This window comes from Rattus norvegicus, chromosome X, assembly GCF_036323735.1.
Source record: "Rattus norvegicus strain BN/NHsdMcwi chromosome X, GRCr8, whole genome shotgun sequence".
NCBI classification, from domain to species: domain Eukaryota; kingdom Metazoa; phylum Chordata; class Mammalia; order Rodentia; family Muridae; genus Rattus; species Rattus norvegicus.
In genome coordinates, this window is record NC_086039.1 from 24,469,432 (window position 1) to 24,483,070 (window position 13,639).

Genomic DNA, 13,639 nt, shown 5'->3' on the forward strand with positions numbered 1-13,639 from the left:
GTGATACATGATTATCTCATAGTCCCATAGCATCCTTTGAGAAAGGGTAAGAATACCACAAAACCTGAGTAAGTTTAAAGACCTACATAGAACTTAGATAATGATCTGTCTCCAGAAAAGGTCCTTTTTATTTTCTATACCAAAACTGCATTTTGTATAGATCAATAAGACAGTCTGATGAATTGGTAGTCCCCAAGTGGTTAGTCTACAGAAGAAATAATAAATAGAAAATTTTTCTTTTCACTTAAATTTCCTGCAAAGATGTCCTGGTAAGGTTCTGCTTTCTGCTTTAAGGAAATCTCTGAACAATTGACTCCTGCCTACCCAGGTACCCTACTCGCTGAACTACGGGAATACAATCTGGAACAGCAGCGGCGAGCCCAATGTGAGACCCTCTCGCCTGATGGCCTACCTGAGGAGCAGCCACAGACCACCAAACTGAAAGGCAAAATGCAGAGCAGGTGGGTGTGGGCTAGAATTTGGGACATTTGAAAAGTGACCTTTGCTAGTTTTTCTGTTCGTTTTCATATCTGTAGGTGGTTTTTCTATTTGTTCAATGACATACTTGACCTGGTGTTTTTGAAAAAATTCTCCAATGACTAGTGCTATCTTTATAAGGTTATTTTCTCTAGTTAATACCAGAAGCTCTCCTTATTCTGAGTATTTATACCTTGATGTCAATATACCTAAGCCACCTCTACACTATACAGGTTTGACATGGCTGAGAATGTGGTAATTGTGGCATCTCAGAAGCGACCCTTGGGTGGCCGGGAGCTCCAACTGCCTTCTATGTCCATGTTGACATCCAAGACATCCACCCAGAAGTTCTTCTTGAGGGTACTACAGGTCATCATCCAGCTGCGGGATGACACACGACGAGCTAACAAAAAAGCCAAGCAGACAGGCAGGCTAGGTATGAAAGTAGAGTGTCTAATTGAGGATGGTGGGGGGATGGATCCAGAGTCCCTGGGAGTGCTGGGCTAAAATGTCCTGTTTGTTTCTATTTGACCTTTCCACAAAAAGAAAACACACACACACACACACACACACACACACACACACACACACACCCGCTGCTTCCACAAAAAGAACACACACACACACACACACACACACACACACACACACACACACACCCGCTGCCGCCGCCGCCGTTTTAAAGTATCAAATGTTGATTGCTGTACTGAATAACCCATTCAAGTTATCTATCTCAGATTGAGTAGATCAAGTTATAATTGAGGGATGATTGAAATCTGGCAAAGAAATGGGGAGACCAACATTTCTCTGAGAAAGACTTATGAGTGTTTGCTTTCTGCCTCCTTGAATTCTCTTAACTAAAATATTTGCCATGTTCTCAGACAGTGGCTTCTGTCCCATAGAACACTCTACATGCCACCATCCATTTGTCTGGCATCATTTCCCCTGCTCCTCTCTACCTCTACCTTGGAACTTGATTATGAGGATACAAAACTGCCTGAACTAAAACTCATATTCAACAAGATGCCTTATGGCATCCATGAAGAAGAAAGGATTTTGAGCATTCCCACTTTCTACGTTTTATATCGTGGCTTCCTTTTTCCCATTTCTAGGTTCCTCCGGTTTAGGCTCAGCTAGCAGCATCCAGGCAGCTGTTCGGCAGCTGGAGGCTGAGGCTGATGCCATTATACAAATGGTACGTGAGGGTCAAAGGGCGCGGAGACAGCAACAAGCAGCAACGGTTAGCATGATGCCTGTGGCCCCTCATTCATTTCTCTACCCTCCTTCCTGCACCATGTCATCAGTGGGAGTTCATTGCTCATACCTTGTATGCTTTTGCATTGTTTGCTAAATGAATGCCTCTAGACAGCAAGGTTACTTTCTGTTGGTGTTTCTCTTACTCTTCATTTACTGGTTTGTATTGATACCTGGTTGAATTTAAAGCTTGGCCATCATACCCATTCCCAGCTATCCAGTTAGTAGTGTTGTGCAAATTGTCTTATGCTCAGTGCCTGGGTTCTGAAGGGGATGTAGGGTTAAAAAAAATTAGTGTCATGAAATTAATGCAAAGACAGCTTTTAAGTGCTACCCTTGAAAGTCCCCTGAGCTTGGTATATATTATCTATGGTCACTATTATCTACCCTGGCCTTTAATCTCAATACTCAGGACAGAGGCAGGTGGATCTGCCAAGGCCAGCTTGGTCTACATAGTGCGTTCCAGGACCAGAGAAACCCTCTCTTAATAAATATAGTATATTGCTGGTCACACTGGGCATATAGTACAGAATTTGGGGGAATGACTCCAGCAGTGGTAGAAAGAAAAAGAGCTGCCCTCTGGGTATTTTTTTCTGCACAGTATCCTGTCCTACCTGATAAAGACATAGCTTAAGTACCCCACCTATGGGAGATTATACCGAGTTCAGTTTGAACAAATAATAATAACCAAAATCTTATGTTCTACCTACCTTAAGAGTATGTACACAAACAGAAACTGGTCTAGAAAACGTCTAATTTTTGTCTATATTCAGAGCATCAGTGTAGGGGTAGAGTGGGATATGAGTGGGAATTGGGTAGGAGCAGCTTATAGAGAATGCAGGCATCCAGGGAGCTCTTGGAGAAACCTGCAAGCTCATAGTAAAAAAGAAGTATGCATGTTATTCTTTTGATCCAGGGAGCTATATACTTTGATAGCCAGGTAGGAGAAGGTAGTTTCTAAGCTCAATGTATGAGACATTCAGGGGCCAACCTCTAGTCCTGGAGGAAAGCAGAGTTGCACCTTTTATGTGACCTTTTTTCCTTTTATCCAGTCGGAGTCTTCTAACCAGTCAGAGACATCTGTCCGGAGAGAGGAATCACCCATGGATGTGGACCAGCCATCTCCCAGTGCTCAAGATACTCAGTCCATTGGTCAGTACTGCTGCTGCTTGATTTTTTTTTAAAGTTCTAATGGACCTATAAATGTAAAGTCAGCCTGAACAACATAGGGAGAACCTGTCTTTAAAGTAGCAGTTTAGGGTCTGGCAAGATGACTCCTCAAGTAAAGGGTATTTGTACTTAGCACCAATCCTTGACAACCTAAATTTGAGCCCCAGAACCCACATGGTCAAAGGGGAGAGTACTAATGACCTCAAGTTTTACTCCAGCATGTGCCCTATGTGTTTGTGCTAAATAAATACATAGAGCTGAGGCAAGATTGAGCTGTTCATATACCAAGCCTGCAGCTACACAGTGAGACTCTATCTTAAAAGGAGATGAATGAGCTGGCTTAGCAGGTAAGGGTACTTGCTTATAGTCATTACCAAGTACCCCTGGTACTTAACATGGTAGGGGGAAAAAAACTCCTTCAGATTTGCCCTCTAGTTTCCATAGATGCCATGGCACACACACACCCCCATACATATACATATATAAATAAGTGAGAAAATGTTACTATAAGAAGAATAAAAGGAGTCAGACATGGTGCCACATGTCTTTAATTCAAGTACTACAGAGACAGAAGTGGGCATATCTGAGTTCAAGACCAGCCAGTCTGGTCTATATACAAAGTTTCTGGGCAGCCAGAGATCCTGTCTGAACCCACCCCCCCCCCCCCAGAAAAAAATAAAAGAAAGAAAAGGAGAAGAAGGAAGTGTAGCATATTGTACATGAATATGGCATGTTCATCAAGTCTTGGCTCCCCCATTTGTTAGCTCTGAATTATAAGGCATGATTTATTTAAAGCAATACTGTTGGGGTTGGGGAAACAGCCAGTGTCCAATGTAGGTAAAGTGCTTGCCATGGGGGATGACTTCAATCCTAGGTCAAAAACACCTGACATGGTAACACACACACTTACAATCCCAGTGCTAGAGAAAGCCAAGATGGGCAGGTCCCTAGGCTTGCTGATAACCAGGTTAGTGAAAGACACTATTTCAAAAAAAACAAGGTAGATGGTCCTAGAGCAATATTCAATCTATGGGTCACAGCCTCTTTGAGGGTTGAATGACCCTTTCATGGGGGTCTCCAAAAACAGATATTTATATTATGATTCATAACTAGTAAAATATGATTTATAACTACAAAGTAGCAACAAAATTAAGTTTATGGTTTGGGACACCACAATTTAAGGAACTTTATATGTGTAATACTTAACCAAGTACCTGGCACATAGTAAATGTGGCATTTTTCAATAAGTTACGTACCAAATATTTTTGATGCCCTTTAAAATTACTTGAAAATAGTGTTCTTCTAGGACACCCAGTTTTGAAATGCTTTATTGAATCATCTGAACATTGGGCGGTAAATATTACTAAGGCTTCTTAAGGGCTTTAAATTGAGACCAGTAGACTTAATTTAAAAGGCATGAGACTTTTATTTAAAATTATTGAGTCAAAATATCTAATTTGTATCCTAGCCTTATTTTTAGAAAAAGAAAGGAGAATGCAAGCTGATTGCAAAGGCGGAATTTATCAGAATTTAATGAACATAATGTCCTAAAACATATTTGTACCGGAAGACAACTTTCATAGCACGTTGCCCTTAACTTAAACAAGAGATTCCTCCTTGGCTAAGGAGGCAATGACAAGACTGCACAATATATGGCCTTTGACAACTTAAAAAGAGACTAGTATAATTGAGGAGTTGAATTTGATATTTAATTTACCTTCTAGATATTATTCAATGAGTAATACTGGCCAGTCAGTCTGTCTAGTGTCCTGTGCTTTTGTTCTGGGAAAAACTCTCAAGAGAGACGCTCTGAAAGTTTCTGACTGTCCTTTGTGTGTCTAGTAGTCTCAGATGGAACACCACAGGGAGAGAAGGAGAAAGAGGAGAGACCACCTGAGTTACCCCTGCTCAGTGAGCAACTGAGCCTAGATGAGCTATGGGACATGCTAGGGGAATGTTTAAAGGAACTGGAAGAATCTCATGATCAGCATGCAGTATTAGGTGAGTTGCTCTCCTGAGGTTACAGATTCCCAACCCCTTGGTCTGCTCTTGGACACTTTCTGCCAAGTAGTGGTGGTGGTGATTATCTTGCTTTTTAAGTTTGTTGGACTCCCTCTGTATGTCTGTAACAAGAATTCAAAAAGAATTGCCCTTTCTCTTGATAACTCTGATACTTGAGATTTCTCTTTATAATTGATTGCCTATTTTGCTTTTCTCTGACTTCTCTTGGCTTTGTATTACCCTGCAAGTTTTCATTATTCCATGTTTTGAATTTGTGATGTGGTTATATAGGAAGGTGTGTGTGTTTTTATGTTTAACTTTGTAAAGTGTCACTTTGCTGTCATTGCTATCTTGTAGTGCTACAGCCTGCTGTCGAGGCCTTCTTTTTGGTCCATGCCACAGAGCGGGAGAGCAAGCCTCCTGTTCGAGATACCCGTGAGAGCCAGCTGGCACACATCAAGGATGAGCCTCCTCCACTTTCCCCTGCCCCCTTAACCCCAGCCACTCCATCCTCCCTTGACCCATTCTTCTCCAGGGAGCCCTCATCTATGCACATCTCATCAAGCCTGCCCCCTGACACACAGAAGTTCCTTCGTTTTGCAGGTACATGGAACTCTTAGACCCATGAATAAAGTATTTTATCCCTATCTAATTAAGCAGAATGAAAGAGTCCACAAACATACTTGCATACAAACACCTAACACACACACATACAGCAAAAAGTTGACCTAGTAATGACAGGAGAGTTCTGCTGTAGAAGCTCTTCTACGTTTGCATTCCAAAGGATTTGGGTTTTATTATAAATCCAGTTGTTAGAAATGCCCAGATTTCATATTCACTCCTTAGGAGTGGGCCCTGACTTTAGCTATTTCCTGATTTAGGCCCCTAAAACAAATAAAAGCAAGTTGGTTGCTAGTATACTGTTTTGTAGTTTCTTAGGAACTATATAATATGCTGATTCCTGCTGTTATCTTTTTCTCTCAGAGACTCACCGCACTGTGTTAAACCAGATACTTCGGCAGTCCACCACCCATCTCGCTGATGGACCTTTCGCTGTCTTAGTAGATTACATTCGTGTCCTCGACTTTGATGTCAAGCGCAAGTATGTGCCCTGTTCCTGGCATGTGTTGTGATGAAGAACTACATAAATGATACCTGTGTCGCCTCCCAAGGGGGGGGGGAAGCTATACTTGTTCTAGGGTTATAAGGGTTTTTTGGTGGTACTACATTTCTAAAGTCTCATCCTATCCTTTAGAGTCATAGTGGTGGTGGTACAGTCAAAATGAGACTCTAGACTCCTTGGTATCTCTGCTCCTTCTATGCCCATAAGTGTCCTTCCTAATAGAAATCTAACAGTCTCTGTGATCACTTATTCAGTAAAAATAGGAAAATTTTGAATTCATAATAAATGATCTAGCCCAGCTGTGTAAGGTTAAAAGATGAAAGGGAACAAGCGTGTCCCTGTTTTTCTTCTGAACAGACAGGTATAAATTTGCTTTGTCACCCCCAATCCTACTTCCTTCCTTTTCTACATCCTAAGATATTTCCGCCAAGAGCTGGAACGTTTGGACGAAGGGCTCCGGAAAGAAGACATGGCCGTGCATGTCCGCCGTGACCATGTATTTGAAGACTCCTATCGTGAGCTGCATCGCAAATCTCCTGAAGAAATGAAGAATCGATTGTAAGAACTTGGGAGAGAAAATAGCCAAGATGGTTCAGGGCCTATATGCTATATGGTAGCAGTGGCCTAATCTGGCCCCAAGTTTAGGAGAAGTAGTTAAAAAACTCCCAGTAACATTCTGGCTTAGATGATGATATTTGAGCTTCCTGCTTTTGGACTTGGAGTGCTGGTTGACCTTTTGGCTGACTTAGTCACCAAGCTTTAGGCAGACAAGGATGTGGGCTTAGTATATCAGGAATAGATTAGATATCTGCCTGCAAAGCAGATTCGTAACCCTGGGTTTAGGAGGCTCCATGTGCTTGAGTGCCCCCACCAAGTCATTAATTGTTCATTGGTGGATTATGAAGCCACCTGGAAGAAATTGATAGCTTGCAGCAACAAGTATCACAGAGGTTTTCCAAACCTCTCCTGGTACTCACTTCTTCATCTAACAATGGACTCTCCAAAGTCAGATTCACAGAATCTTTCCTGCTTACATGATGATGCTACATGAATGGTCAGATCTGTCGTGGCTTTCTGCACAGCTCTCTCATTTCTGCTCTCTTGTGCAGGTATATAGTGTTTGAAGGAGAAGAAGGGCAGGATGCTGGGGGTCTACTGCGAGAGTGGTACATGATCATCTCTCGAGAGATGTTCAACCCTATGTATGCCTTGTTCCGTACCTCACCTGGTGACCGGGTCACCTACACGATCAATCCATCTTCCCACTGTAACCCCAACCACCTCAGCTACTTCAAGTTTGTTGGACGAATTGTAGCCAAAGCTGTATATGACAACCGCCTCCTGGAGTGCTACTTTACTAGGTCTTTCTACAAACACATCTTGGGCAAATCTGTCAGGTGAGGTTGTGCTAGTCTTTAGACTGCTTTTAGCCCTAGTACTCTAATATCCTTACCACCCTTTCCTGTCTGTTCCTCAACCAAGCCATGACCCTATCTAATTGCATTTTTCTAGGTATACAGATATGGAGAGTGAGGATTACCACTTCTACCAGGGTCTAGTTTATCTGCTTGAAAATGATGTCTCTACATTAGGTTATGACCTCACCTTCAGCACTGAGGTAAGTTGGGAGATATATTTGGGGAACACCTTGGAACTGACTGTATCAATTGAGAAAAGACTTGTCTTTATCAAACAGAAAATAGAATGGATAAAATAATCCAAGTTTTCCTAGTTTCTCAGTGGGTAAGAGCATGTTTTGCAAGCCTTATGTATGGCCTGAGTTCAGATCTAACACCCATTTAAAAAACCAGGTATGGCCATGTTCTAGTACACAGTGCTCCGGGAGTCAACACAAAAGAGGATCACTGGAGATAGTCTGACTGCTAGTTTAGTTCCAGGAAGAGACCTTGTCTACGGAATAATAATGCAGAACACACAGACAACATTATCCTCTGGCTTCTTTATGTGTACATATTCTCTTTTTTTTTTCTTTTCTTTTTTTCGGAGCTGGAGACCGAACCCAGGGCCTTGCACTTGCTAGGCAAGCGCTCTACCACTGAGCTAAATCCCCAGCCTGTGTACATATTCTCATACAAACCTTCATTCATACACACATGAAATAGTTTTATTTATGTATACGCCCATGTGTTCAGGTATGTACATACCAGAAGTAGACATTGAATCCTGTGGAGTTGTAGACCTCTGAGCAACCAAACATGAGTGCTGGGAACCAAACTTGAGCCATCTGGGCACCGCCACGCCCGCCACCACCCCCCTTTTCAAATGTGTGGAAAAAATGTTCCAGGACACATAGAACTCAAAGCCAAATCAGTGAGCTTTGAGTTCACTGAGAAACACTCAGAAAGTAAGGTAGAACATAGTAGGGAAAGAAACTCATCTTTGACTTCTGTGAGTAGGTGTGTGCACACACACACACTGTCCCAGTGCTTAATTCAGTCCTAAGAACAGTTCATTATAGAAGAAAATTAAAATTACCCTTTTCTCATTTGTTTTAGGGCCAAAGACTTAATTTCCTTCATTCCATCCTTCAGCTTTTTCTTATGCAGAGGAGCTCTAGGCTAATGAATAGTGAAAAACAAATAGTTAGCTATGGTTTTGCCTCATCTCCCTGTCTGGGACATAACAAGGAAATAGGGTGCATTCCTGCACCTCTGTGTTACTTGTAAGCCAAGCCAAACCTGATATTTATGATTGGTATCTTGAATGTTCTAGGTTCAAGAATTTGGAGTATGTGAGGTTCGTGACCTCAAACCCAATGGAGCCAACATCTTAGTAACAGAGGAGAACAAGAAGGAATATGTACACCTGGTTTGCCAGATGAGAATGACAGGTACGAGAAGTGTCCTTTAGGATAGATCTCTGCTTGTTCAAGGAAAAGAGGTCAGCCTTTTATTTCACCACAACACTTGACCAAAATAAGACTTCATCTATTATCCTGTAGGGGCCTAGAAACAGTGGTAGGTAAGGCAGGAAGATCTGTCCGTGTCAGGTGTCAAGTTGAGGCTGTATTATAATAACTCAGTTGAGTTGTGTGCGTTCTGATTCCATTTTTATTCTTTCACCAGGAGCCATCCGCAAACAGCTGGCAGCCTTCTTAGAAGGCTTCTATGAAATCATTCCAAAGCGCCTCATATCCATCTTTACTGAGCAGGAGTTAGAGCTGCTCATATCAGGGCTGCCTACCATCGACATAGATGACCTAAAATCTAACACTGAGTACCACAAGTACCAGTCCAACTCCATTCAGGTGAGCTGCTGCTAGCAGAGGTGTCCCCATACTCTGATAAGTGTTACACTTATCATCAGTAGTGCTAGTTTATGAATAACAGTATGCCTATGCCTCTTTTTGTTCTTCTGGAGCTGATGTTCTCACCCATCCTGTGAAGGGACATTCCACAAAAGGGGCTTGACTAATATTCCAAGTCTACTGCCATTCCTGATCTTTTTTTTTTTTTTTTTTTTTTTTTGCCATTCCTGATCTTTACAAGCTCTCTAACATTGGTGTTTTGTATGTCTCTTCTTACAGATCCAATGGTTCTGGAGAGCATTGCGTTCCTTTGACCAAGCAGACCGTGCCAAGTTCCTCCAGTTTGTCACAGGTACTTCCAAGGTGCCCCTGCAAGGATTTGCTGCCCTTGAAGGCATGAATGGCATTCAGAAGTTTCAGATTCATCGAGACGACAGATCCACAGATCGCCTGCCTTCAGCTCACACATGGTTAGGAAATGACATTTTCCTTTTCAGTGATTGTATTGCGCTTGTAGACTTGATAACTTCTAGACAACTACCCAAGGCTGGGAGCACAAGTATTGCCTAGCCTACAACCTTATAAACCTCAGTTTATTGAGTCTATAGAGGAAGTTGAGGTGAGCAGATAGGCTAAACAGAAGACTGGAAAGACATTGACAAATAGCACTTTCAGGAATCGTGGCATATTCCAAAGCTTTGCCTGGCTGGGAAGGGCTGGATATACATGGTTCAGTGATTAAGAGCTCCTTCTCACAGGACCAGAATTTAGTTCTCAGCACCCATGGGAGTCAGTTTGCAACCACTGTAACTCCCAACTGCAAAGTATATAATGCCCTTTTCTTGATTTTATAGGCACCTCCAGTAACATGCATATATATACCCATACATATACATCACTAGTGAACCAAATGTCTCCTTAAAGGCAGTTGTTTCTTAGAAAATGTTATGATTGGAGGTAAATAGTTCAGTTGGTTAAAAGTACTTTTCCAGCACAATACATGATTCTATTCCTCATACCACATAAATTACATAAAGTAGTGCATACGTGTAGTGCTGAGAGGCAGGACAATCAGAAGTTTCAAGTTTGAGGCCAACCTGGGATATACAAGACCTGGTCTCAAAAAATAATTTTAAAAAAGCTAAAAACTAATAGATGGGGGGCTAGATTAGCAGGTAAAATACATACTGCTTTTGGAGAAGACTCAGATTCAGTTCCCAGCACCCACATGATGGCTCACAACCATCTATAACTGCAGTTCTCTATGCCAGCATCAGCAAGCACATAGTATGATGGTGTACATACATCCATTCATGCCAGTTTTGAAGCCAAATTAACAGGTTGGAGAAAAAGTGGGAGAGTCAGCAAAAAGCAGTAGTACTGGCTCAGAAAAGAACAGAAGGTTGGTAATACTGGGATTCATTTTTCTTTTCTCATGGATTAATCTTTTTTCGTTTTAGTTTTAATCAACTGGACCTGCCTGCCTATGAGAGCTTTGAGAAGCTCCGCCACATGCTACTATTGGCCATCCAGGAGTGCTCTGAAGGCTTTGGGCTGGCCTAATAAATAAGGCCCTGCCTACTTCTGTGGGGTTTTTCTACCATTTTTGGACCTGGGGAGGGGGGGGGGTTTAAAAGATCCAGAAAGAAAATGTCAAAATCCAATAAATGAAATTCACCAACTCACCATGTGTGTGTCCCAGCTGCCCATCTTCCCTAGTGCATACCTGTTCGCTTCTCATTCTCTTTCCTCTACCCTTTCCTTGCCTTTCCCTTTTCCATGCCGTCCATGATCCCCACCCCATGTGTTAAGAAGGCAGTTGCCTTTGCAGGGACCTGTTTGTCCCAACTGAACAGTGTGCTCCTCAGATTCTGTGTTCAGAAGGATTTGCTGCATTGAGACTTGAAACCTTTGGATAGGGGAAAAATTATATATATATATATTTTTTTGTTCTGTTTGCATTTCTTAATTTGTGCTTGGAATGTGTTGATGTGCACAGCTAATGATTCAATGCGAGACAAGATTGGCATCTGTGTTGTGGAGGTTTCAAATAAAGAGCACTCTTCATAACTCACTTTTCACAACGGAGTTTTTTTCAAACAAAAAATATTTTGAAAAAAGTCAAACCCTCTTATACACAAACTAGATAAATGAACTTTCCAGAAAACCATTTCTGCCCTTTCTGCTTTAACTTCCTTCTTCCATCAGTTTCCTCAGAGAAAAGACTGACACACACCAGGAATTGGGGGGGAATTTTTGTTATTTAAGATGAGATCTGCACTCAAGGCAGTGGAACACACTGCAGCAGAGTTTACTCAACCCACACAGTGTTTCATTTGGTAAACATTTGTGATAAGTTTAATTTCTTTAAAGTTTTGGTTCCTTCCTAGTAAATTTTAATAAGCAAAATATTTGACTAGCTCTCCACAAGATAACCTTTTTTGGTTTTTTTGTTTGTTTGTTTGGTTTTTTTTTTGTTTGGTTTTTTTTGTTTGGTTTTTTTTGTTTTTGTTTTTTGTTTTTTGGTTTTTTTTTTGTTTTTTTTGTTTTGTTTTGTTTTGGTTTTTTTTTTTTTTTTGGTTTTTTTTTTTTTTTCTTTTTTTCGGAGCTGGGGACCGAACCCAGGGCCTTGTGCTTCCTAGGTAAGCGCTCTACCACTGAGCTAAATCCCCAGCCCCACCTTTTTTGGTTTTGTCTGTCTTGTTATTTGTTTGCAAGTATTCAGAGATTATCTAGTAGTCTCTTGTGGTTTTTATTCTCTACTCAGCACTTTATCAGACTTTGATGGTTCCAGCCTTGGACAACAACAATTTAATAAAAATTTAATTAGAAAAACAATCCCGGGCTGGAGAGATGGCTCAGCGGTTAAGGGCATTGACTGTTCTTCCAGAGGTCCTGAGTTCAATTCCCAGCAACCACATGGTGGTTCACAACCATCTGTAATGGGATCCGATGCCCTCTTCTGGTGTGTCCGAAGACAGCTACAATGTACTTATATATAATAAAATCTTTAAAAAAAAAGAAGAAAGAAAGAAAAACAATCCCAGGATTGGGGATTTAGCTCAGTGGTAGAGCGCTTGCCTAGGAAGCGCAAGGCCCTGGGTTCGGTCCCCAGCTCCGGAAAAAAAGAAAAGGGGGAAAAAAACCCCAAGTAGTGTTTGTGTGTGGGGGGGGGTTAATATTCATTGAGGCATTATAGCTTAAAGGTTTTTTGTTTTGTTTTTCTCCCCTATTGACAACGTCTCATAATAGGTGTGGGAAAGCAAAAGATGTCCTTACCTTCATCCTATGGGCCTGATAAATTGGCTGGCATTTTCTTTCTATTCAACATTAGGTGTCTTGTATTTAACCTTGCTCTGACAACTGAGAAGGCAGTTGTGTTGTCCCTATCTCAGAACATCTTGTCTGGGAGGAAGCAATCACCTCTCTGACACATGCAGAATACTAAGGTATCTGAGTAGACCAGGCAGCTTTGTAGATTCTCCCAGTTGTTAATGGCCTTGAGAACATGGTAAAGTTGGGTAGGAGTTTTGCATTTAAGAAGGAAAAGAGCCATCTAGGTTGAGCCTGAGCCAGTTGTAGTAAAAATAAATCACATCTGCCTTGAGCAAAAGGATAAAAATTTTATTTAAAAAAAGGATAGGAGTCCCAAGGAAGAATTGTCGGGTCAACAAGAGCTAGTTCTAACTTCATACGGTTGCTCCCATCTGTTACTGAAGAACCAAGACAGCTGAGGCAGGTGGATTGCTGTGAGCTAAAGGCCAGCCTGGGCAATAGAATTGAGACCCTGTCTTATTTACTCTGATTACAGAACTAATACAGCTCAGTCATACGCGTTTGCCCAGCATATGCAAGGCCCTAGATTTGGTGACCAGCACATCACAAAAGAATGGAGTGTGTGGATTTGAGGTTGAGGGGACTGTAGGAATGAAAAATATAGGTAGAATCCTAGGGAAGAATTCTTACTAGACTTTAAACCTAACAAGAGGCCTAGTTATACTATTCACATAGACTGATATCTAGAAGATATAAAATTGGAATATATTTATAAAGTAGGATCATAATGTACTAAAAAATATCAGTTGTAATATGCAGCATCAGTGGTAAGCAAAAAAAAAAAGTCACAGTCCATTGTGTTAGATGTGATATACCTGTAGTTCAGCTGCTTGGCAGACAGGCCCTAAGATTACATGAGCCTAATAGCTTTGAGAGCAGCCTGAGCTCAAAAAGTTGCAAAATAGGCCAACCATAATTGTGTATGCTTGTAGTTCCAGCTCTTGGGAGATAAAGTATAGCCTGGGCAATGTAATAAGACCGTGTCTCAAAACATTACAAAATATTCCTAT

At 41.4% G+C, this 13,639-nt stretch overlaps 1 protein-coding gene across 44 annotated transcripts in view; it reads left to right on the forward strand.

Moving 5' to 3' along the window:
* Positions 1-11,367, forward strand: part of Huwe1 (HECT, UBA and WWE domain containing E3 ubiquitin protein ligase 1) — a 130,091-nt gene extending 118,724 nt beyond the window's left edge. For 38 of the 44 annotated variants that reach the window (XM_063280233.1, XM_063280199.1, XM_063280222.1 and 35 more), the window contains 14 exons: positions 329-461; positions 711-913; positions 1,590-1,717; positions 2,784-2,883; positions 4,744-4,902; positions 5,260-5,505; positions 5,887-6,004; positions 6,443-6,583; positions 7,135-7,422; positions 7,538-7,643; positions 8,759-8,876; positions 9,112-9,293; positions 9,573-9,763; positions 10,754-11,363. In XM_063280233.1, the coding sequence (XP_063136303.1) occupies positions 329-461; positions 711-913; positions 1,590-1,717; positions 2,784-2,883; positions 4,744-4,902; positions 5,260-5,505; positions 5,887-6,004; positions 6,443-6,583; positions 7,135-7,422; positions 7,538-7,643; positions 8,759-8,876; positions 9,112-9,293; positions 9,573-9,763; positions 10,754-10,856 (2,216 nt within the window). In that variant the 3' untranslated portion in view covers positions 10,857-11,363. Of the gene's footprint in view, positions 1-328; positions 462-710; positions 914-1,589; positions 1,718-2,783; positions 2,884-4,743; positions 4,903-5,259; positions 5,506-5,886; positions 6,005-6,442; positions 6,584-7,134; positions 7,423-7,537; positions 7,644-8,758; positions 8,877-9,111; positions 9,294-9,572; positions 9,764-10,753 lie in introns of all 44 variants that reach the window. The other 6 variants (XM_063280210.1, XM_063280237.1, XM_063280236.1 and 3 more) reach the window with 4 other exon arrangements.
* The last annotated feature ends 2,272 nt before the right edge of the window (positions 11,368-13,639 follow it).